General features: G+C 38.5%; 1 protein-coding gene across 1 annotated transcript in view; it reads right to left on the bottom strand.

Annotated features, from left to right (window-relative positions):
- Positions 1 to 1,988: 1,988 nt before the first annotated feature.
- Positions 1,989 to 25,638, bottom strand: part of LOC149150718 (pre-mRNA cleavage factor Im 25 kDa subunit 2-like) — a 42,916-nt gene continuing 19,266 nt past the window's right edge. Inside the window, exons 2-7 of the mRNA XM_089442917.1 lie at positions 4,517 to 4,562; positions 3,644 to 3,734; positions 3,409 to 3,482; positions 2,459 to 2,545; positions 2,253 to 2,363; positions 1,989 to 2,069 (exon numbers count right to left, since the gene is read on the bottom strand). Coding sequence (XP_089299043.1) covers positions 1,989 to 2,069; positions 2,253 to 2,363; positions 2,459 to 2,545; positions 3,409 to 3,482; positions 3,644 to 3,734; positions 4,517 to 4,562 — 490 coding nt within the window. The remainder of the gene's footprint in view (positions 2,070 to 2,252; positions 2,364 to 2,458; positions 2,546 to 3,408; positions 3,483 to 3,643; positions 3,735 to 4,516; positions 4,563 to 25,638) is intronic.

Here is a 25,638-nt window from a genome sequence, read left to right as displayed (position 1 = left end):
ACTAGTAATAGATACTCTAAAATAATACGTTCATATTTTAAATTATTGAGAATACCATAGCCTCTACAGATGAACAATCAAAATTAAAACATAATTACTAGTAATAGATACTCTAATGTAATACATTCATATTTTAAATTATTCCGAGTACCATGCTATACATAGTAGAACACCATGTTTCAAGATATGCCAGACTAATATGGAGATGCCAGCCTGATCCAGGAAAACATGCTTTTTCGTGATCCTGTGAAGTTCAAAAATAGAAAGATAGCATTTGATCAACTTAAAAATCAAGGTTAAGTTGCAGTTTTTCAATTATATGAAAAGACACCTGGATAATATTTGAAAGCTCGTAGAGCTATAAAATCGTTGCAGCAAATGCTATAAGCTCCGACCAACAATCTAATCGCATGCTACACAAATTTTGAAGTGTCCAACTGCGGATTCCATGTGAACTGCCTAAAATAGAAATATTACGAGGACGCTTCAAGAAGTTTAATAAAGGAACCCATACTCCAATTTTGAAGTAGTTATCTAAAACAAATATGCTTTGAACAAACTGAATAAATGAACTCATCCTCTTATTCCAAAGTAGTTAATCTAAAACAAAATAGCTTTACATGTTTTCTACCAACAGAAGCATACAAATCAACAGTAGCTAAGGAGTCAAACTACGTTACCAGAAACGAGAAACGACAACGGTACGAGAAACAGAGTTCAGAGGTTTTGCACTCAAGAAACGAGAGAGAAAATGAAAATAAAAATGAAAAATGCAGAGTTAGTTTCAATTTTCAATATAGTTTCTACTAATTTTCTAGCCCAAATTTTATTTAAAAACTAAATAATTTGAATACTAAACTTATGCTTAGCAAATTGACTATTAAATATATACATTCTTATGCTTCCTCAATTAAGTGTATACATTCTTATGCATTTTGGGCCTTCGGCTAATTATTGTTTCCTTAAAAAAAAAACCAAATAATATATATATATATATATATATATAAACAATAAATAGATTTGCAATTAAATGTGAACTTCTTGAGCCACATATAGAATAGTGTTTAAACTATGAATTTTAACACTATACATGTTAAAGGAAAACAAATCAACTAAAAAAGGGACAATAGTACAAAAATAATCAACTTTCTGTATACTTCGCATAGGCCTCTAGGTTATTGAATGAATACATGCATGAAATCTACAATAAAGAGTGAAAATATAGAGCTGAGAACGACCTGCAAAAGAGCCAACTACTACTTGTAAAAGATTTCCCGTAAAATATATGCACTGGTTAACTAAAACGACCGTTACACATTTTTTACCGGGACAACCGTCCAGTTTCTGGTAACATAGGAGTCAAAATGAATTATTTCGAAGCCAAATTATAAACAAGAAGATACTTTTCCTAAATTCTTATGTAGGATGAATTTTTATTGCAAGAGTCAACCAAGGGGAAAGGAAAGTAGCCAATAACAACATACCAAGGGGAAAGGAAAGTAGCCAATAACAACATACCATTGTGGAGGTTTTCCATTACACCAAAACCTCCAGGTTTTAGTAAACATTCCAAACTAGGATCTCGAGGGTGGAAATTACGGATTTTATAGAGGTATGGTGATTCTTCCAACACCCCCAAACACAACTTCCATCTGTGACAAATAATGTTATCACCTTTATACTGTATACTGTTGTCATAATGTTTAAACATTGCTACCCTAGAAATCTCACTAGTAAGAGCCATAATGAATAACAAAAGTGAAAATTATAACATTGAATAAGCAGAACACGGTCCAAAAATTAACAATGCTGATGGCCATAAGTTATAAATAATACGCAGGCAAAACCTTATGTTCCCAACCAATTGCAAAGTTCCCGGCTCTATTGGTGTCCCAATTTTTTTTTGACCCTTTGTAATTAAACCATATTACAAAGTCTGTTTTCCGTCAACAAAGCAGTCCTCAATAATTTATTCACAGAACAAGCCGTCATTGGAGTTCATCCTTAACCATGTTAAACGTGAACCTTGACAACTGCAGCGCAATAGTTGAGATAACAGGACCGTAATTCTGCAAGAAGGTACTGTAGCATTAGTATTTGTATTAGGAACTAAAAGGCAGCAAATGTAAGCTTTACATGGTCAGCTTGCAAGTATCCAATTTTGTTTAATTCCAGAACAATGAACACACTGTAAGAATTGTAGACCTTGTAAGCATTCATATTTGGGCACCGATTATGACAAAGCGATGTACCTGCACATTATCGTAGAGCTCGAACAGTGGAACATCGACCAGATCCAGATTTCTGGGGACTGCAAAATATTCTTTTTCCGGTAGATGAACAAGGAAAAGCTTCTTGCGTTCCTGCAGGAAAGGTGATTCAACCAATTTGGTATGAACGCTGTAAAGTGCAAGGCAGTAGTGAAGGAGATAATAATTCACTTGCAACATTTCCTTACCTTTGGTTTTGTAATGTGCGGTGGACAATAAGGATACATCACTGTCTCAAAATTAGGTCTCCACCATACACCAACACACGGTCCAATCTGTCATGAAAATAATTCGTTCTTGACTTGTCCTCTCTAGATAAGGAAGAGGTAGAAAAATTGCTAATATGAATGAAATAACCAAAAAAAACCACCACCCATGCATAGTGCAAATGGTGCATAGAAATGATTCCATCACTAAACAAAAAAGGTCAAGAGTAACTGAAAAAAAGGAAAGACCATAAATAAATTCAAAAATTATTTCAACCTCACATAGTAAACATATAATTACTACACAACAACAATACACATTTTCCTCTCTAATACAGCTGATTTCCCACAGCGCAGACCAGCCCCCGGCTCCCCATATAAATAAATAAACAAACCTCCAGGAGAAGCACAAGGTCTCTCACATTTGTGGATAACGTCCCTATTAAATCAGAGGTCTCTCACATTTGTGGATAACGTCCCAATGAAATCAGTAAATTTAGACTAGTGTACTTGACTCAAGAAGATTTGAAGGATACAATGGTAGATGAACCATTGTTTGGTTCGACTTAGAAAGAACATTTTGCTAAGTTTAAAATCTCCAACGTATAGCAAGACTATTCTTATAATATCTATGTCCGTATAAAACTCTATTGCAATATTTATAGGCGTTGCTTTTACATTTTATTCATACCAGGTATTTGATAATGTTGCACAAGCATGAAAATTTATCATGCGTTAAACATAGAAGTCACCAATGTTTCGTTCGAGTTAGGAAGAACGTATTACTAAGTTTTCATGTTTAACGCATGGAAAAAATAAATCAACTAGTCATAAATTGCATTCCGAGGAAAATGTAAGCATCCTGAGCAAATGAGAAACATAAACTGCACGACGTAAGAAACTAGCACAAACTTTGTAAGTTCATATCATACCTGCCACTCTTGTTGAAGAGTACTTGAATTTAAAGAAAGTTTGCTCGAAAGTTTGCGCTTCAAGCCTTCAATTTCTGAAGAATCCCAAACAGACCATCTCAACTCAATGATGAGATGAAAAAATTCAATACTTAAATTTTATAGTTTCTTTAGAAAAGGAAAGCAAGTTTGTTTCACAATTTCATTTCAATTACTTATTGGAAATACAATAAGTCGGTTAGCTTAAGGCTCTTACCATTTTCACCAGGCTTTAAGCGTCCTCGAGGAAGCTTATAGAAGGTTCCTATTTTCAGTAATAGTATATGCGGATGGTTGTGCTGATGTACCTGCTTTCCTTAAAATTAGAATAAATCACGACTAGTAAAATCCGCAGACAAAACCTCATAAATATTGGCATCACCTAATTTCATATGGTCGATTGATTCCATTACAAAATCTGGACCATATAGTTAGTGATAAGATTGATGCTAATTACGTGCAATCAAAACACAGAAATATGATCACTTACCCTAGACCACTTCTATGAAAGGCACAATTTTGTTTGATTTATTTAGAGTATAAGTGTTACATCTAATATTGACTTTTTCCTGGAGGGTCCATAGTGTAGGAAGATGGAGGGTCCATAGGAAGATACAAGTTATAAGAACGCAAATCCCATCACCAACTTAATTTTTTAAAATTTTGGATTCGAAATCCATTTACAAAAATCTCAGCCGTGTTCTTTCTGTTCTTTCTTTTAAATCAGTATGCATCCTTATTTGATAACAATAAGACCCAACCAAACCTAAAACTAAACCTGCCACACCTTGATAGAAGGTTGCGACATGTTGCTGATAGTGAAGATGGACCAAAACACTATTCTTCTGCTTTCAATGGCTTTTCAATAGGCATTAAAAAGGGAGCAAAAAATCACATGCAGCACCAGAGAGCACCACTTCGACATCCCAAAGGTGAATGATAAATATTAAAAAGAAACAAGAATAATAAACCTGGACAACTTTTATAATGTAGAAAGAGGGATCACTCAGCTAGTTATTCTACGTCAACGATGCCAATGCTAATCCAATTCAACTGCAATTACAAAACAACGACAACATTGACAACTAACCACAAGGATAGCTTCCACGCTTGTCCGTATGCCTTCTTTCATATAACTGGAGAAAAAGCCAACAAGTCAATTGTTATTGTGAGAACAAAATCGGTAAAATATAATTTGTTTTTACAAGTAAGACGGTTCGTGTTTCTGGTATGTTTCTTAATTCAAGATGTTATGCAACAATTCAATGTTATAATAAAAATCCCTGAGTTACAAGGTTACTGTTTTAACTTTTACTAGAAGTCTATAGTGGCAGTTACTAATGAATAATCCAGTAATCCAGTTTGAACATAATAAGAATTACAAATTACTAATGTCAAAAGGGATGACTTTGAATTTTATTGAATTGAATATCGATGTAAATATTTTATTTTTCCGGGTCAACTAACGAAAAGGTAACTTCGCATCAAGAAGTGTTATGATTCCTCAATGTTTAGTAAATAAAACCTAATAAAGAGAAATTACAAAAAATCATAAAACACTATATAAACTACGACATCTTTAAACTACAAGGAAATAAACTACAATGATGTCCAAATTGCAAAATAAGAGCCACTGTGACTATAAATTACATTGCCTGCAATATGTCAGGAAAATGCCTGCTGATCACAAATATTAAAGAAAAAGAGAAAGCAAATGACGGAGGTGGCTCTCCAACAAATCGGACAGAAGCATCCCTGGCCCAGCGTGTGAAGGTTGTGCTGTAGTAAATACCTACGGTCTCGGAGGAATGGAGCAATGAGTGAGAAGGAAGCCATCCTAATAAGTACTAGTAATAAAAATAATAATAATAATTAATCATTAATGAAGAGACATCTGAATGAAGAGACTGTTTTTTTGTGAGAAGGCACATGACACAAAGATACATGCTTAGGTATTTATTTGGCACCTCATTGCAATTCTATTATCTTTTATAATCTTTCATTTATTTCAGTCAATATAATATTGTAATCTAGATAGATTTCTTTAATGTTTTTTTTTTTCAGGAAAGAAAAAACGACTTTCTACTAGTATAAAAAGATGTTTACATGATTATGGATATAGCATAGGCACACCTGAATAACTTTGAAAATACATATGACTTAGGGGCATACATGCCACTCAATGAAAACACATAAGGATATAGCTTAAACAATGGGCAATCACTCAGTAAACTAACAACAGTAGAAAGTACTTTAACTTATCCGAATTGGATCATTATATTGTTTGTCATCCATCTCGATGCATTTGGAGTGGAAAGTGGAGGAATCAGCTCATGGGACCGTTTCTACTAGCAGGACCCAGTTTGGCAAAATGGGATCTGAAACCTTTTGGGAGCATTTTGAGGCATCAAACAACATCCTTTGGTGAAGATTTGCTGCCAAAGTGCAAAACATTTTCATGCTATTTAACACACAAAAATCTTTCCAATGGCACAAGAATAATGCCAATCGGAGTCCATATGCAAAAATTATGCCACTGAGAAGTTGACCTTCCTGTTTTCACACCTATAGGTCGGGAAGATGTTGTGTCAGATACCATTATTCATGGAAAAGGCGCTAGCTATGTATTTGTGATGTAAAACACCCTAGAAGTGTCTATATTGTAACTCTAGCTAAGTGTTCATGTAGTCAAATTTAACAACTAGTAGGCTATCGGGTTGTGTTATAACAAGGCCACTTGGAGGAAGAGGCATTCAATTCTTTCGAGAGTATTCTCTATAGTTGAGAAAAGTTAGCTAAGAGAGATAGGAGGTAGAGCATACAGAGAGGATCTGTGGACTCTAACAGCCCACGGACCACAAACATTATTTCTTTGTGTCTGCAACCATATTTCTAGACATAGAAAGAGAACAAAGTGGCCTCACCTTCCTGCTGGGTTTTCTCCTGAAAGGGTTTCCCAAAGAGCACATCTTTTGTATTATGGGTGTGTGATATTATTTTTTCATTTTCTACTTTTCTTCTTGATTTACTTTTAAATGCATGCACTAATTACAATTAATTTTACAGATCTAGAAATTAAATAAAACTGTAATAGTGTAGAATCTCATATTTTTAATATAATATTATCAAATCCCTTGTGATGAACTATCGAGTAGAATATCCATGAAACTTTACAGATCAGTAACCAACAAGTTGACACACTAGAAGATACTCTAACCCACTGTAAAAAAACTCTAGAAGATATGTTGACCAACTAAAACATATAATCACTCAAAGATGCTTTGATTGGCAGGAAAAGCTTGGAGATGCTCTAACAAGCTCATAAAAAAAACTAGGCACACAGGCCTACATAAAACAACCCCTAGATACCACAAGTCGGAAGCCCCAAAAAAGACATCACAACATTACAAAATGAGTAAAAACCCTAATATATAAACTTAAGAAAATGGCACAAGGTCACCAACAGAACAACCATGGAAGCATAGCCCAAAGTGGATCTGATAACTGAAATGGCCATGAAGCCCAATCAATAAAAACCAATGACCCCTCTGAAGCCAGTGAGAACCACACACTGATGACAAGAGAGACTGACAAGCAGGGAGAAAAAGGGCAACAAGACGCATAAAAACCATGACATCCTTCATGTTGATGAACTTGAACACCAACAACCTCCAATATGTTCCCTAACACCTACAACCTCACATGGTGGCCCATTCAATGTGGAATCTCTCCCAACACCAAGGATGAGATATTTTGATTTCTATTGGTGTCAAATACATACCTTTTTTATTTGATGATTGAAGGATCAACATACCATTAGACCTTGAGGCCTTCTCTTGCAATCTGAATACATATCGTTAGATGGCTTTAAAAAAAAATGATAAATATCAATACTTACTCGAGTTAGATGGGGACTTCAAGGTTGATGCTCTCTCTTGATTATAGTTAGGATGAGTTTGCTACATGTTTTAAAATACACTTCATATTAACATCTTTCTTCAAGAGATCCTTCAAAGAGACTTAAAATAGAAATGATTTAATTGCTCTTAATTAATGTGTGACGAAACTACTCATATAGCTTTTCAGAATAAGGTCAGTATGAATTTCTTAACAATGTCTATCTTTTTCTAGAAGGTTAGTTATTTTGGTGACTCAACTTTCTTTTATGTGATTACTGATGCCAATATCTTATACATATATGTGCATAGATTCTTGACCTTTCTCAATTGAAGTTTTCGTACCTTTTCCCAAGTGATTGTAGCTTCAAATTTTGGCTTTCTAGTTAGGCTAATAAGTTTTACAATAAATTCAGCCTTGACTTACTCAAGAACTAAACTTTATGTAGGCTTGAGAAGGCTTCATCTAGTTCACAATCACACACTTTCCTTGTTGAATTGATTATTTGCTATGATGATCAGATTTGAGAATTTTTTTGTATCTTTGAGATAATACAAAGTCCATATTTTAATTTTCATTTCATATCTTAATATTTATGCCCAACGTTTTGTTCTTTATTTCAAAGGACTGGAATTTGATGAGGCTAGAGGTCTAGTCATTTAAATTTCGAGATGAGGCAGTTTGATTCCTCAGTCATTAAGTCATGATTTGTAGCCCTAATTATAGAGGTATGTGCCCAAAAATGTGTATTTTTTAAATTGTTCCTCCTTCTAATCAACTCTTACTTAAAAAGTAAGCTAGAAACCTTCATCTTTTCACATAAAAATGATCTTTAGTTTCTTTATTCATTGATATTAGCTCTGATAGCATGTTGAGAAGTCCATTAGGGAAACATTAGGGAAATTTTATTTTGATTTCTCTTTCATGAAATTTACTTGTGATATTATATCTTTCTTATTTTGATTATATTAGTGTTTTTTATCATCAAATAAATACCAAAAACATGAAGAAAATAAAATAGGACACAAGATGTAGGAACTCAGCTAGGGACACCTATGAATGGGAATACCCATTCAAACTCTTCCACTAGTAGATTCAAGTTAAATTGAGACAAACCAGACCATATATTCTACATCCACCAAGTGAACTTCCAGGTAGCCTAGTCAAGAAACTATCCTTCCCTTTTCTTCACAAGGCAACAAAGGTTTGTTTCTCCTAAATAAGTCGACAAGAGTACTGGTATGATCCATACTTATCAAGCTTAATATGTACCTATGACATTTTAGTTTCATTATTCCCTTTGCATTTGAGACAAAATTTCAACTTCAATAACCTATCCTTCATTCAATGTGCTAATTCTTTCATAAATATTACAAAATGATACTATTTAGACACCTTCACATAACTTCTTCCTTGATGTATGAATTCCAGATCAATGATATTCATTGCTTAATAGGTCAAATAGAACTAGTGTATATATATATATTCTTCTTGTGTGAGGATGTGACCCTTCAAATAGGATAACTTAATATTTGTTTGAGTCCAACTTGAAAGATGTGGAGGTTGACTTGATGGACGAGCATAGGACATTAAAATAACATTCTTCTCCCAAGAAGATTCTAGTACATTTTCAGTTTTTGACTCAAGATACAAGCCTAGAAGCCTTCAATGAAGGCAAGACCTATTGAACAATAGACCAAGCATGAAACACATGCCTTAATAAGTCTATTATCTTTAAAACTAAAAATTAATTTTTCTTTCTTTGCCAAATACAATTATGAAGACCGACACTCGTTACATTCTTCAACATAATGCCAACACATTTCATTTGGGTTGGAGATTAAAAGATATATTTAGAGAAACATTTATTTGGGCAGGAGTCAGCTGCTAGGCTCAAAAATTATGCAATCTCCTTGGGCTGTTAGCCCAACTTATAGTTAGGAATGTGCATTTTTCCATAAAGTTGAGCACTGGCATGCATGGACAGTCCAGATGACCAGTTCCACCTCGGACCAGGGAAACATGACTTAAATGCATGCATGACATGATCTTCGTGGAATAGCAAGAGGCAACATGCAAAAGGCATCCCATGATTCATGGAGCTATTTTTAGCAGCCAAGGGTAACATGCAATATTTCTTTAGATGTTTCCCTCCAAGTGTCATTTCTTCCTAGATTTGTGGCATGCCCATCTTGAGACAAAAATTAGTTATTCAATGCATCAAAGCTCATTCATTCACATCAATCTCGGAGTTCTAACATCCCACAACACATCCAAGACTCTTTGACACATTCGGATAATATATTCATGGGTAAGTGGCCTCAACTTGTCTTTTTAATCATTTCTGTTGCTTTTTGTGTATTCTCTTGTTTGAGTGTTGTTTGATTGATTTGTTTGAATGCATGTTGTCATTTACATATATTCTATCTTGTCCTCGCTCTGTTACAATTTCCATTTCTATCTCACTGTTGTCGAATGCATGAAACTATTTTTCATGGATGTTCTCCCAACCGGCGAGCTACCTCACCCACATGCATGTTGATCTATTTTCTCAATCCTCCATTCATGATTTGCATGCACTCTTTATCACTTCTGCTATCACATAGCTTTTCCATAGATTTCATCGAATTACTTGCTTTCAATTGCCCGTTGGCGAGTTGGGCCAATATTGGCCTAGTCTCTGCCTTCACCAAGGCTGCATTGCACAATCTAGATAAGGAAGACTAAAAACTTTGTGCAAATCTGTCCATGGGCCAATAGTCTTTCCTAGCTAGAATCATGCATTTTACAATCCCAATAGCTAACTGCCCAAATGGATTGTGCATCTCTTAGTTCTAACAGTTAGTTAGTCTCCCAGTAGCCTCGATTGTGCCTTGTGCAGTCTTGGTAGTCAGTCTCCCTACCTCCCGGCCGAAATTGCACCACCTTGATGATCATTCACCCAAGGTATGTTGCAAGTCACTTCTCATGTTCATTTTGGTTTTCAACTGACAAATTGCTTGTTATGAGTGTTTCCATGTCTCTAGGTATCACATGTGTTCAACTACCTCTCAATAGTAAAGGTACAATGGTTTCGAAGAGAGCAAAGTAGAAGACACTGTTCAAAGCATGCTTGGGGATGTAGTCAATCAAGTGTTCATGAGCTTACCTACTCATGAAGACATCAAGTTGTTTGTGGACCGGGACATCAAGAAGTAGGATCACAGTGAAAAGCACCATGAATAGTAGTTGAAGGCAACATACCGAACGTAGCGAATGTAAGAAGAAGGTTGTTGACAACATAGAGGCAAATAAAAGTTGCAAGATTAAGAAGATCCACTGATAATGAAAGAAACCTTGGAGACTTGGGCTATGAAGTGATGACGCGACATTAAGATCGCACGAAGGTAGAAGATGGAACAAAGGAGTTACATGTGCTAAAGAAGAAACTCAGGAAGAACATGAAGTTGCAGAAATAGTCCAATGAATTGTAGCAGGAATACGAACAATAGTTGGTGCAAAATGCACTCACGGATGAAACTGCACCAATACAAGTTAAGGCCATCCCAGCCGCTGACATAGAGCAAACATGGTGAACAATTTTTTTGATCGCATGAAAAGGATCCAACAACATGCATGCCCTTGAGTGCATGCATGAAATCCCACCCATTCAACACACTCACCAAGGTGAAGAGAAGAAGAAAGTCCAACTAGGGATGAACATGTACATCGGCAAGTTGATGCGCATGATCACCAGTACACACTTGGAGATCAGCACGGGCACTATGCATCAGTGTGCTACCGGTTCAACTATACCCAAGAAGACCGTGCACATGTTAGTAGATGAGTTGGATGAAGGGGCCGAACCAATGCACCGGTTGCAACAGAGGCAAGAGTTCACTTCAGAAATATGTCACCATGAAATGCATGCACACCATCATGGACTACCAAGCTTGGCATCAGCTTACCACCTTCACCATCACAAGCATGTCAAAGAGTTGGTCTCACCAAAGTAGACCAAGTGTCAGTGATGTCTTGCAAGGATTACTCAAGCCATGTCATCTCACATGAGAACATGTGCATTGTAATGTTGAGTCATGTCAAGTGTAAGTAGAGTGTCAATAGTTGAATGTAATTTGTCATAGAGTAGGTGAAGAGTCATGAGGATAGTTGAACTGTCACAAAGGGGAATGTCAAGGGTCACCCCACCCTTTGCTATAAATAGTCTATCATAACTCATTATTTAGGATTTTGGTCAACTAAGCTTCTACTATGACTATCTTGAAGAAGGCTTCGACAGTATTGTAATGCACATTGGCTTCTCCATTGCCTAGAGCTAGTATATCTCTTTGTAGGAGTAGGCAGATGTGGTTGTATTGTTCTACTGATTAGGTTAGCAGGTTTATGTGGTGTATTGTATGATTGTGACTTACACTTCTTTATATAGTGAAAGCGAACACATTTTCATGAATATGGTATTATTATAGTTAGACTGATTCGATTGCCTTAATGATATATCTTATTTAACTTACATACTTGTATATGAACTGATTCACATGGAATTATATGAATCTTATTGTTAATGTGTTGCATATGTTGTTAATGATGTCATGTCGAATGCTCTGTCAGACACCAGACAGACCTTTCTCTAAACCTTGTAATATCAACCATCACAGCTGTGTCATACTATTCTGTGAGTGTCATTTGTGTTGTCTTAGCTTGTATGTTTGGACTGTCACATCCATGTCGACTGTTGTGTCAGAACATGTGCATGTCGTTTGTGTTGTGTATTCCTAGATGAGTTGGCCCTAATCCATATCAACCTGGAACTCACCTTCACCTTCCTCCCCCTTTGAAGTATCAGAACCTCTCATACTCATTCCTTTACTCACTCCATCAGTCACACCCTTGCTACTAACTGAGTTATCTTACTTGCCTCTATGTGACATAGCAGTCAAAGCATTACCTTATGACCCACTACTGGGACCCCTACACCAAATAGTCTGAGGTCTAATTGGGAATTCTTACCGAGTAGATCCCCTTGACATGTTGGCAGGTCCAGCACCATCAACATTTCTGGTGCTAGAAGGAGGGCTCGATGACAAGCACTATCCTCTCATCTAGTTTTGAACCTTTACATGTACTTCATGGAATCTTACATTGTTCTTCCCCTAAGGTGTTTTTCGAATTGTGAAGATATATCCATCTCGAGAAAGCTTTTCAATCTCTTATGCACTCACACATATGATGGAGAAGGCAAAGTGGCCTAGCCTGAGCACTTACATAACTTCCTTTCCATGATTTATGAGGAAGATGAGTTTACTGACGAACAGGCTGGTCTGTTTCTTGCATTCACACTTCGTGAATCCACATTTCATTGGGTGCTCAGCCTATCGGTTGACACCATGCAATCATGTAAGCACTTCTATGATATTATTGAAGACACATTCCATCATTTTGATCCAAACCATCTTGACCGGAAACTATTATAGCAATGGAGGGCCCTGCATGAATCTGTTATTGACTTTTGGCAACGCTTTCATGACTTACAATTTCAAGCTTTGAAGAGGCAGATGAAGTTTTCTTATCTCTGGGACTAGTTCGAGGACTGTCTTCAAAAAATTTCTCGTCCCTAGAGAAAGCTTGATGTCAAGCCTCTCTTAACCTTCTTCCTTGATGGAGCTGTGTAATCCCATGTGGGAGCAAGCATTGTCTCAATGGATTGTCTGCCTAGATTTGATTCAACATTTCCACCATCACCCCATGATGATGATGATCATGCTCGCATATCTGTTCATTCTTCACACCCTCCCGACATCACTCCACTTTATTTTCGTGTTGATTTGGTTGTGAGTCCTTCGAGTCCCCATGTGTATTATTTTCTTCGACCTCTATCTTCGCACCTAGTTGTTCCTCTAGATGATGTTGTCTTGTGTTCGTCCATTCCAAACTCTTCACTTGTTGTGAACAAGGAACAACCCACTGACGGAGTTGGTGTTGCACAACCAACATGTGTTGTCATTCATGAAGAGTATGAGTGGGAGCTTGAACATCAACACTCGACGAAGCATGCTTCCCTTTTGTTTGAACCCCCTCCGTTCCTTCCTAGCTTCTTTGGTGAACCTTCCATTCATGATTTTGTAAGTGTGTCTTGATCTACAGATGCAACCATATTTGATCACTTGCAAGACTCACCGGTTGCTAGTCCATCATTCGACATTGAGGAGGATAATTTATTCATTGAAGGTCCACTTGATCCTTCATCTGTCCTTTCTGGAAACACAGAATATATCTAATCATGTGGATGTCAAAGAATATATGGATTTTTCTAATCGTGGCAGTGATGATCCATTTGCTTCCATTTTTTATCATGATCATGAATCTATCACATTTGATCTTTCGAAGCCATTGGTTTATGATGATCTACCCGATGATGAATTTGAGACACCCAAGACTGTCAAGGCACTTCAACACGAGCTAATGGTTATGTCAGGTCCTCACTCTCTTGGGGTTAGTCTCACTTCTGATCATGAAACTATTCAATCACCCAAGGCTCCTCTGCACTCATTTGTATGCATTGATAATCCACCTCACACACAAACCACACTTCCTCCACTCGAACTTTATGATCCCATTGCTCATGCATTGGAGGAGTCTTACATTGCAAACACTCATGTGCGACACAAGTTATCTTTGTTTCTTTCGTTTTCTTGAATGTCTCTGTCAAGAGTTTTCTCTTGCTTCAAATTTGCATGTAGTGTCACACAACACCATGATAAGTCAACAGACTTTCCATCATGCACATGCACTATCTTATGACCTGTGGGCATTTGAAACAAAAAGTGTGGTTGTCTTCACTATAATATCTTTCTTGTATGTTGGTTCGCACAACTGGGTTACTCACGGACCAAACCTTCACTCACATGGGTCTACCAATGTGTCGATGGCTACATTGGAAGTATCACTTCACATGATCAAGCCCATGCACTGCTAGTGTAGGAGTAGGAATAGTGTTTGATTGCATGCTTTGTTTGCTTATTTGTTTGCTTGTTTGTTCATTTACTTGTTTCAATTTCATTTTTGCTTTTGCTCTTGCTTTTATTTGTTGTTTGTTTTGTTCGTTCGTGGGTTAGTTTGCATGAAACCATCCGTGACTCATGAAATGAGTTGGGTAAAGTACAAGAGGGATTGTAAAACTATGACTACTTGGTTATCTATAATCTTTCATCTGTATGATGAGCTTGTTACTCATAAGTCCATGATAAATCGAAGGAAAATATGTACTGTTCAAAGTGAACCTTAGTGAAAAGAAAACACTTGCATGCTAACTAGTGTCACCTTCTCTAGTTGATTGTTTTTTGGTTAACCCTTGTCATCTCAGTCAAGTAGAGTAATGGGAGGGGGGAAACCTTAAGAAGCAAGTCAAAGATATAGTAAATTGATTCTTTGCTGGAACAATCTCCTCTACTCTTAATAAGTCAGGATCCCTCTTCCACCTCTGAAATGAATAAGTGTTATGCACAGTGAAAATGGAAAATCAAAAAAATCAAAAATCAAAAAATTCAAAATGAAAAATGAATAAGGCGAAAGAAGAGAAAGGCTTCCTGCGCAGGGAGGTGATGAAAGTAACTCCATCGGGGTACTGACCAGGCTCAATGGCAGTGGAGCGATGCTTGTGTTCCTATGTGACTCCACCAGGTATTGTCTACGCCTGTTGGCAGTGGAGCAATACCACAGATGAAACTAAGACTCTAATGACTATACTACTTGTGCACCAATATACCCTCAACCTCAATTGAAACAACTATGTTGTCTTGGCTTAGAAGGTGTGTCAATTGACCAAGGGCTTGGCAAATGCTACATCTTACAAACAAGTTAGTGTGAAACCAAGATGAGCTAAGAAATAAACAATACTTCCGAAGGCGTTAGACTTGCTTTTAACAAACAAGTTCTATACAAAGGGTTGGAGTTTTACCAATCTATCACCAAGTGTTGTAGCATCTATAACCACCCTCCAAAATTTTGCCTTAGCCCATTTTGGAGCCTCCCTATGAAGCTTACACAATAGCTTGCTTTGCTTCGTCAAGTCCTCAAGCTTAAATGTCTTTCTTGCTCAAAGGAAGCCTATTGATCATAGTTTGATCTCTTCCCTTCATAGGCTACTCACCCGGACTTGGTCAAGCTGCAGGCTAAGTAGCTTTCTAGAGAAACTTGCACATTTCTGAAGGGAAACCAACCTTTCCCTCCAAGAATTTCATAATTCCCTCTGACAACATGTCGGGCTCCAAGATTGTGCAATCTTGCCAGCCAACCCTCCCAGCATGAATTGCATAATTTTTCCCATCAACAAGTAGTTCAACCAAGCATTTGCCAAATCTAGGTAGTAGTTAGCTATTGGGCCCAGAATTTCTGCAACTCCCTTGGGTAGTCAGCATAGCTTACAGTCATTAATGTACATTCTTCCAAGGAGTGTAGCACTAACATGCATGGAAAATCTGTTGACCAGTTCCACCCCAAGAGGGCTTCACTCAATGAACCTATTACATATCACACATGTTCATGGAATATTAAACAATACCCCTAATTTGACTACATATTGGAAAGTACCTCTAAAATTCACATTATTTAACCCCCTACCAATATGAACCTAATACACCTCCCCAATTTAAAAAATGCCTACTTTCACAAGATATTGTAAGTATCCATTTTTTCATTAATATTTTTTATACCCCTTTATATTATTTCATTAACTTTAAATTCCATTTTTTATACTTGCCAATATAAAAACCTGTTACCCCCTATATATTAAGTCAAATTTTCCTCAATATATATCCCCCAATATGAACCCAGGTGGTATGGTATTGCTCTGCTAGTGAATCCTTAGTGTACCACCTGGGACCGAGGAAACTTGAATTGCATGCGTGCATGACTTGATCCTTCGGGAATAGCAAGAGGCAACATGTCAAAGGCATCCCATGATTTAGGGAGTTCTTTTTAGCAATCGGGGGTTACATACAAAGTTGTTTTCCAAGTATCTCTCCAAGTGTCGCTTTTTCCCAGATTTTTGGCATGCCCGTATTGAGACCAAAATTAGTGATATGACAATTCAAGGCTCATTCATTCACATCGATCTTTGAGCTCTGACATTCCATAGCACATACAAGACTCTTTGACACATTCGTCTAAGCTATTCATGGGTAAGTGGCCCGAACTTGTCTTTTTCAACATTTTTGTTGCTTTTTGTGTATTCACTTGTGTGAGTATTTTTTTCCTTATTTATTTGAACGCTTGTTGTCATTTACATATATTCTAGCTTTTCGTAGCTATGTTTCAATTTCTGTTGCTATCTCACTGTTGTCACATGCATGAAACTGTTTTTCATGGACGTTCGTCCAACCGACGAACTGCCTCACCCACATGCATGTCGATATATTTTCTCAATCCTCCATTCATTCTTTCAATAAGTTGTTTATCACTTCTGTAATCACTTAGTGTCTCCATGAACTTCATCGAATTACTTGCTTTCAGTTGCCCGTCAGTTAGTTGGGCCAACCTTGGCCCAGTCTCTGTCTCCACCAAGGCTGTATTATGCAATCTGGATAAGGAAGGCTCACCTTCCCATTCAGATTTGTGCATTCTGGCCCAGCATTGGCCTCCTAGAATGGATTGTGCATTTCTGGAGGTCAGTGGCTGTTTGGACCAAAAATTTGCACAAATCAGTCCCTGTGTCGGTAGTCTTTCCCTACTGGAATCGTGCATTTTTCAATCTCAGTAGCCAACTGCCCAATTAGATTGCACATTTTGTAGTTCCAACATCAATTAGTCTCCTGGCAGCCCGAAATGTGCCTTGTGCAGTCTTGGTAGTTGGTCTCTCAACCTCCCAAATGAAATTGTGCAACCTTCATGATCATTCACCCAAGGTATGTTGCAAGTCAGTTCTCATGTTCATTTTTGTGTTCAACTGATAGATTGCTTGCTATGAGTGTTTCCATGTCTCTAGGTATCACAGGTGTTCCTCTGCCTCTGGGTAGTATAGGTACAATGGTCTCCAAGAGAGCAGAGACGAAGGCATCATTCAAAGAACGCTTGGGGATGTAGTCGATTAAGTGTCCATGGGCTTACCTACTCACGAAGACATCAAGTTGTTCATTGACCAAGAAATCAAGTAACATCATCATAATGAGCATCATCATGAACAACTATAGAAGGTAACACACCCAATGCAAAAAACGTAGTGAATGCAGGAGGAAGGTTCTTGAAAACATAGAGGTGAAGCAAAGTTGCTATTAAGTGACGACATGATCTAGGTGGATATTGGTGGCCACGCAACAATTCCAATTGGACCCTGACCGTTGTTTCTTTCATTTTTCAGTTTCCTTAATTGTAGCATGGTTTACTATTTTTAGCAGTTTTTCGGGTCCTAAACTTCTGGAGCCTTCTTGAGGCCTTAACCGATATTTTTTTGGCAATCTACCCAATGATTTTCTAGCTAAATTTGTCCTTTTCATCGTAGTCCTTGGACAGATCTTTCCAACTAGGTATCATGCATGTCAAATAGAGATAATATGACCAAGTCGTGAGCCAGGGAATTTGGTTATCCAACTAACCCCAATAGGGCCCATAAACTCTTAGTGTTACATCTCCTCGGGTTAGGGTTTTGGTTTTTTAGGGTTTTCTCTTAATTTTCAATAATAATAAGGCCCTTCAGCCTCATTGTAACATAGTTCAAAGGCATGTAGCTGGCACATCTCTTCTCAGGTATAAGCTACCATCTCTTGAGCTAGTCTCATTTCCATTCTATTTGTAAGCATATTTTAGTATTTGATATTAATGAAATGAAGTGTTATTTCTACTGCATCTTTGTATTTATGGTTATATCTATAATTTATTGCATTCCTGTTTATATCTGGATCAGTGGTATCAGAGCAATTTTCTCTTTCTTTGTTTTTTCTTTGCATGTCCCCGATGAGGTCGGGATATAAGGAGTTAGGGCTTGAACTGGTCGAACCTTTGCAAGACTAGCCCTGCAAATCCTGATGACCTCCCATGGTAGATGAAAATAAAGACAAGGGGGTAGGAGAAACTATCAAAATCTTGCTCGACAAAGCCCTTGAGTGATAAAGGAACGTGATGATGGACAACTTTGGCCACATCCTTCAGCAGATACCAAAGGGTGATGCATCTACTTCCGGCAACTACTCTGGATGCAGATGTTATAGATAAATGCCTAAATCTACTAGAAGGATATTTTTCCATTCATGATTTTTCCAGCTGAGAAAAGATCACTTTTGCACTTCTAAAAACAGACCGCCATGTCAAAGACTGGTGGGAAACCTACTGTGAGCAAAAGGATGAAAGTAAAAACTCACTATTTTTAGCCGCACCCACTTGGAATTCATTCCAAGATGCCATCAAGGAGCAGTACGACCCTGTCAGGAGCTATGAGGATAAATACATAAAGTGGACAATGATGCGACAGGGAGGGAACGAAGATGTGCTAGATTTTACCAATGTTTTTCATACCCTTCGCATGAAGTTGGGTATCAAGGATTCTGAGAATCATTAGGTTCTCAACTACCATGGCTACCTACACAAGTACATCTAGGACGAGATGGAATTCTTGGACATGTCCTCGCTTGGCACAACATAACGATATGCCGTGAAGATCAAGAAAAAGTTTAAACAAAAGAAGCGATACTTTGGATCTACGAATTCGAAGTAAGGGAAAGGTGACCCCAAACCACAGAACAAAGGACAAAGCTGAGACAGGGCAGACCAAGACAGCCTGCCAAAGCCACAAGCAAAGAACAACATCGTGAATCCGAAGAAGGACATGGGAAAGTGGTGTGAGTTCCATAAGAGCTCCACTCCGAACATAAGTGAGTATCAAGCCAAGCAGTGACTGGTGGTTGAGCTAAAGGCTTTGAAATCAGATGCATGTTCCAACTCCAAGTCAGAACCTGATAAGGGGAATGACAAAGGGAAGATTATCGATGTGGAGCCCAACACCATCGTTGCCACCACAAAGATCTAGAAGGAGGAACCAGAAGATCCAGAGGAGAAGGAGTGCCTCTTCCTCTCCCTGATGTGTGTAAAGGGTTCCCCGCTACAATTCATTATTGATAGCAGGAGCAAAAAGAACCTGATTTTGACAAAGGTAATGAAGGAGCTAGGCTTACTGACCACAACACATCCATAGCTGTACACCATTGGGCGGCTTCACCAAGGACAGGATCTTCACATGAGCCAGCAGTGTCACCTTCCATACCACATCAATCCCTTCATGGATGAAGTATTATGTGACATTGCTCCCCTTGATGTTTGTGATGTATTATTAGGCCAACCATACTTATAGAAGTGACATGTGTATGAGTCAAAGCCTCATGTTGTTATTGTTACTTTGGTAAATAAGTTGTATATGATACCAGAGGTAGCATCGACTACCGCCATCTCTTTTGTGACTGCAAAACAATGTAGTAAGCTCATTTCCAAACTTGGAAAAAAAATTTCCTGATGATACGCCCTAGGTAAGGAATAAGACAGTGGCCATGACCTCTAGACACGGCCCCTCCACATGACAACAATGGATGGGCAAGGTCATGGAGGAGTACGAGGACATCTTAACCTTTCCCGCAGGGGTTCCTTTGCATTTTTAGGTCAAGCACTCTGTTGATCTGACCCCAGTTGCACCATTGCCCAATGGACCAATATATCGGTGCTCCACTCTGGAGAACGATGAAATCAAGAGGCAAATTTAGGAGCTACTACAGAGAGGTCACATCCATCCGAGTTCATCGCCCTGTGGGAGCTTGATCATGTTGGTATAGAAGAAGAATGGGACTTGGAGACTCTGTATTGGCTATCAGGCACTAAAAAAGATCACTGTCCAGAATAGGTACACAACCCTATGAATTAATGACTTTCTGGACCAACTGAAGGGGGACAAATATTTCATCAAGATTGATTTTAAATCAAGATACCACCAGGTACCAATCAAACCCTCCTATGTGTGGAAGACTACATTCAAAGCTAAGGAGGGCCTTTTCAAATGATTGGTTATGCCTTTCGGGTTAACGAATGCTCCTGCATCCTTCATGAGGCTGATGGATGACATCTTGTGGCCATTTACCAACTCATTTGTAGTGGTATACTTAGATGACATCCTGGTCTTTAGCCAGAGTTAGGAAGAGCACCTCCACCACATCTAACACGTTCTCCAAACACTACAACAACACAAGCTATGTGCTAATTTGGAGAAATGCACTTTTGGCATGACCCAAGTTCAGTATCTGGAATACATTATTGATGAACGGGGGGTGCATGTGGATCCAGCCGAGATCCAATTCATTCGGTATTGGTCAGCTCCAAGTACTCTAATAAAGCTCTGCTGCTCTCTGTGTCTTGCAAATTTCTACCACAGCTTCATGTTGGGATTCTCTCATATCACTTGGCCCTTGAGTCAAGTCACCAAGGGAGGAGCGAAAGAAAAATCTTTTGGTCTGAATCTCAATAGAAGGCATTTGCAGAGTTGAAACATGGCCTCTCCTTTGCACCAGTACTCACATTACCAGACTTGCAACAACCATTTGAGATCGAGACATATGCCTCTGACTATGTTATTAGGGCAGTCCTTACTCAATAGGGGAATCCAATGGCATATCACAATGGGACACTTTGAGACACAGTTCAAAAGTATCCCACTTATGACAAAGAGATGTATTCCATTATGCAAGCCTACAATCAATGGAAGCATTACATTTTGGGGAAGGAAATAGTCATCCACACAGACCATTAGCCCCTGCAGTTCATATAGATGCAAGGGAAGTTGCAGAATGATCACCATTAGAAGTGGCGCACATGCCTACAACAGTTACATTTGAATATGAAGTATAAGAAGGGTAGCACCAATAATGTTGCAATTTTCCTCAATCGACCACCAATCATGGCATTAACCATTGTTCTCAACTCTTATGGGAATGGGACTTCTGATTGGCCACTTCTCTACAAGTGGGAACCATAATTCGACCACACATGCCAGATGCGCTTAGAGGGTTAGCATGTTTGCAATTTTCACCTCCAGGATGTGTTATTATGATACATGGGACACCTTTGGTTTCCTTCAAGTGAGCATGCTAAGATGATTTAGGAAGCGTACTACAATTAGGCCACTAGGCATTTCGAGGTCAAGAAGACAGTGGCAGTACCACAAAAGTATTTCTATTGGTCGAATCTTCAACAAGATGTCGAGAAGTACATCAGATCCTGCACGGCCCGCACCATTGCAAAGCCGACCATCAAGAAGCAAGGCCTTTATACTCCGCTACCTACCCCTAGTCGACCTTGGGAATCCATCACCATGGATTACATGCCAGGCCTTCCTTCTACTAAGTGGGGAAACGACTAGGTTTTTGTAGTCGTTGACAGATTCTCGAAGATGGCCATTATGGTTGTCTACAAGAAGAATATCACAGCGGAAGCCTTTACTAAACTCTTCTTTGAACGAGTGTGGGTACACATTAAGATCCCATAGTATATCATCTCAGATAGGGACAGCATGTTCCTCAGTACATTTTTGTGTAGTCTCTAGTCGATGTTGGACACCAAGCTCACTAAGTCCACAGATTTCACTCCACAAGCTGATGGCCAAACAAAGGTCATCAACAGGATGATCATACACATTCTATGCATGTACATCTCATAGCATCCACTCCCATAGGTTGAGAGCCATCCCTATGTCCATCACAACTATAATAGGGCTCTCCATAGCTAGACTAGACACAAGCTTTTTTAGGTGGGCTTGGGATTCTAGCGACTATGTCCCATTGATATGGCCATGCCATTTGCAGTTACTTAGGTAGATTCGGCTCATGTCCAGTCCAAAACTAATAAGGAAAACAACTTCATTGAGCACATCCAACATATCCATGAGTAGGTCCACGACATTCTTGAGAAATCAAATGCCAAGTACAAGCAGTGACATGATCAACATTGGGTGCCACACAGTTTTCAGGTGGGCAACAATGTCTGGTTGCGTTTGCAAAAGGAATGCCTTACCGAAGCCTATCAGAAACTCAAACCACTCCGATATGATCCTTATGCCATTAACAAGGTTGTGGGAGACAATGCATTTGAACACAACATTCCCCCACTCCTTGGCCTACAGCCAGTGTTCAATGTGGACCTTCTTCCACCATACTTCCCACCATTGCTAGATATTTCAGACATTAGAGAACAACTCACACCTATAGATTTAAATCCATATTGCAAGGAACAAGCCACAACTAATAAGATCATGGACACACAAATCAAGCACACTTTCCAGCAGAAGATCCAACTCCTTTACCAAGGCAAGTGGCTCACCAGGGATCAAGTTCAACAGAATTTTTGTCATCTTATGGAGGAAATCAATGGATTGGGGACCATTTCTTCTTGAGGGGGAAGGAATGATCCAAGGGGATATTGGTGGCCACCCACCAATTCCACTTGGACCCCCACCATTGTTTCTTTCAGTTTTTTAGTTTCCTTAATTATAGCACAGTTTACTATTATTAGAACCTTTTTGGGTCCTAAACTTTTGGGGTCATTTCGAGGTCCTAAACAATGCTTCCCACTAATTCCACTTATACCCACACCATTTTTTCTTTCGATTTTTTAGTTTCCTTAATTGTAGCACAATTTGTTATTTTTAGCATTTTTTCAGTTTCTAAACATTCGGAGTCGTTTTGAGGCCCTAAACAATATTTTTTTTCTTTCAATCTACTGCCAACAATCTTGTATCTAAAATCATCTTCTCCTTCACATTCCTTGGAGATATCTTTCCAACGAGGTATCATGCATGTCAAATGGAGGTAATATGACCAAGTCGTGACCCCAGGAAATTGTCTATCGAACTAACCCCAATGGGGCCCATAAACTCTTGGTGTTACATCTCCTTGGGTTAGGGTTTTGGTTGTTTAGTGTTTTCTCTCATTGTTCAATAATAATAAGGCCCTTGAGCCTCATTGTAACACAGTTCAGAGGCATGTAGCTGTCACAACTCTTCTCAGAGATAAGCTACCATCACCTGAGCTAGTCTTATTTCCATTTTGTTTGTAAGTATATTTCAGTATTTGATATTAATGAAATGAAGTGTTATTTCTACTGCATCTTTGTATTTATGGTTATATCTGTAATTTGTTGCGTTCCTATTTAAATCTGAATCACGGTGCGACATGAAGATCGCGCGAAGGTAGAATATGGAACAAAGAAGGAGTTGCATGTGCTGAAGCAACAAATCAGGAAGAACATGAAGTTGCACAGATAATAAAATGAATTGTAGCAGGAACAGGAGCAACAATGGGCAGAACATGAAATCACGAATGAAATTGTGCCAGCACAAGTTAAGGATCCATCCTAGTAGCTGACATAGAGCAATCATGGTGAGCAATGTTGTTGATCACTTGCAAAGGATCCAAAACATGCATGTATTTGAGTGCACGCATGCAATCCAACCCATTCAACACACTCACCAAGTAGAAGACAAGAAGAAAGTCTAATTGGGGCTGAATATGTACTTCGTCAAGTTGATGTGTATGATCACCAACACACAGTTTGAGTTCAACGCGGGCACTATGCATTAGTGTGTTTCCAGTTCAATCATACCCAAGAAGACCATGTGCATGTTAGCAGACGAGTTGGATGAAGGGGCTGAACCAACACACTGGTTGCAACGAAGGCTTTGGTTTAGCAAGATGTCACCATGAGGTGCATGCAAAAAATCATGAATGACCACGCTTTGCATCAGCTCACCAGCTTCACCATCACAAGAATGTCAAAGAGTTGTTCTCACCACAGTAGAATGAGTGTTAGTGATGCCTTGCAAGGCTTTTTCAAGCCATGTTGTCTGACATGAGCACATATGCATTGTAATGTTGAGTCATGTCAAGTATAAGTTGAGTGTCAACAGTTGAATGTAACAATCATAGAGTAGGTGAAGAGTCATGAGGGTAGTTGAATTGTCACAAAGGAGGATGTAAAGGGTCACCCCACCCTTTGCTATAAATAGTCTCTCACAACTCATTGTATAGGCTTTTGGTCAACCAAGCTTCTACTAAGACTATCTTGAAGAAGGCTTGGACAATATTGTAATACGTCTTAGCTTCTCCACTGCATGTAGCTAGTACATCTCTTTGGAGGAGTAGGAAGATGTGGCTGTAATGTACTACTGATAGGGATAGTAGCTTTACATGGTGTATTGTATGATTGTGACTTATGCTTCTTTTTATAATGAAAGCCAACAAATTTTGATGCATATGTTGTTATTGTAGTTGGACTGCTTCGGTTGCCTTAATGATATATGTTATTTAACTTACGTACTTGTATCTAAACTGATTCACATGAAATTATATGAATCTTGCTGTTAATGTGTTGCATAAGTTGTTAATGTTGTGACTGTCCATGTCGACTACTCTGCCAGACACCAGACAAACCTTTCTCTGAACCTTATTATATCAATCGTCACACTCGTCGCGGACTGATCCGTGAGTGTTGTTCATGTTATCTTACCTTGTATGTTGGGAATGCCACAACTGTGTCGACTTCTCTGCCGGATACCATGCATGTCCATTGTGTTGTGTGTTCCTAGCTGAGTTGGGACCAATCGCTTTCAACTTGGAACTCACCTTCACCTTCCTCCCCTTTTGATGTGTCAGAACCTCTCATACTCATTCCTTGAGTCACTACATTAGCCACACCCTTGCTACTGATAAAGTTTTCTTACTTTCCTGTGTGCGACAACACGGTCAAGGCATTACCTTACAACCCACTGTTGGGATTCCTACACCAAATGGTCTGAGGTCTAATTGGGACTTCTTACTGGGGAGATCCCCTTGACATGTTGGAGGGTCCAGCACCGTCAACATCACCCTATCTCTTCACCAATTTATTTCTCATGCATTAATACATCACTCCCCTCTATTCTTAGTTGACTAGTGTGTATTAGTTTCTCTCTCCACCTTATCCTCACTTCACTCCTTTCCTCAGTCAACGAAGCATATGAAATATCTATTCCACTTTTCCCTCGAATTAGATAAGGTTTCTTCATTTGTGTTTGACCTAAGCACATGAACATTTCAACTTTCTCATAACATCATTTTTCATTTGTTTAGGGAGAATTTTGCATGCGTAATTTTACCTCCTTCATTGTGAAAAGGGAGAGGTTCATCTTGGACTATAGGGGATCTTCTTCAACGAAAACAAATTGTTCTCTTTCCCTCTTGATTTTTCTCTTTTATTTACTATATTATATTATGTAGGAACATATGTGAATCAATTTTGTAATTTTCTTCATAGCGTAAC

The sequence above is a fragment of the Pinus tabuliformis genome, chromosome 9 (genome assembly GCF_031772625.1).
Source record: "Pinus tabuliformis cultivar Carrire ecotype Pingquan chromosome 9, CPIR1, whole genome shotgun sequence".
Lineage (NCBI taxonomy): Eukaryota > Viridiplantae > Streptophyta > Pinopsida > Pinales > Pinaceae > Pinus > Pinus tabuliformis.
This window is presented reverse-complemented; position numbering and strand designations above follow the sequence as displayed.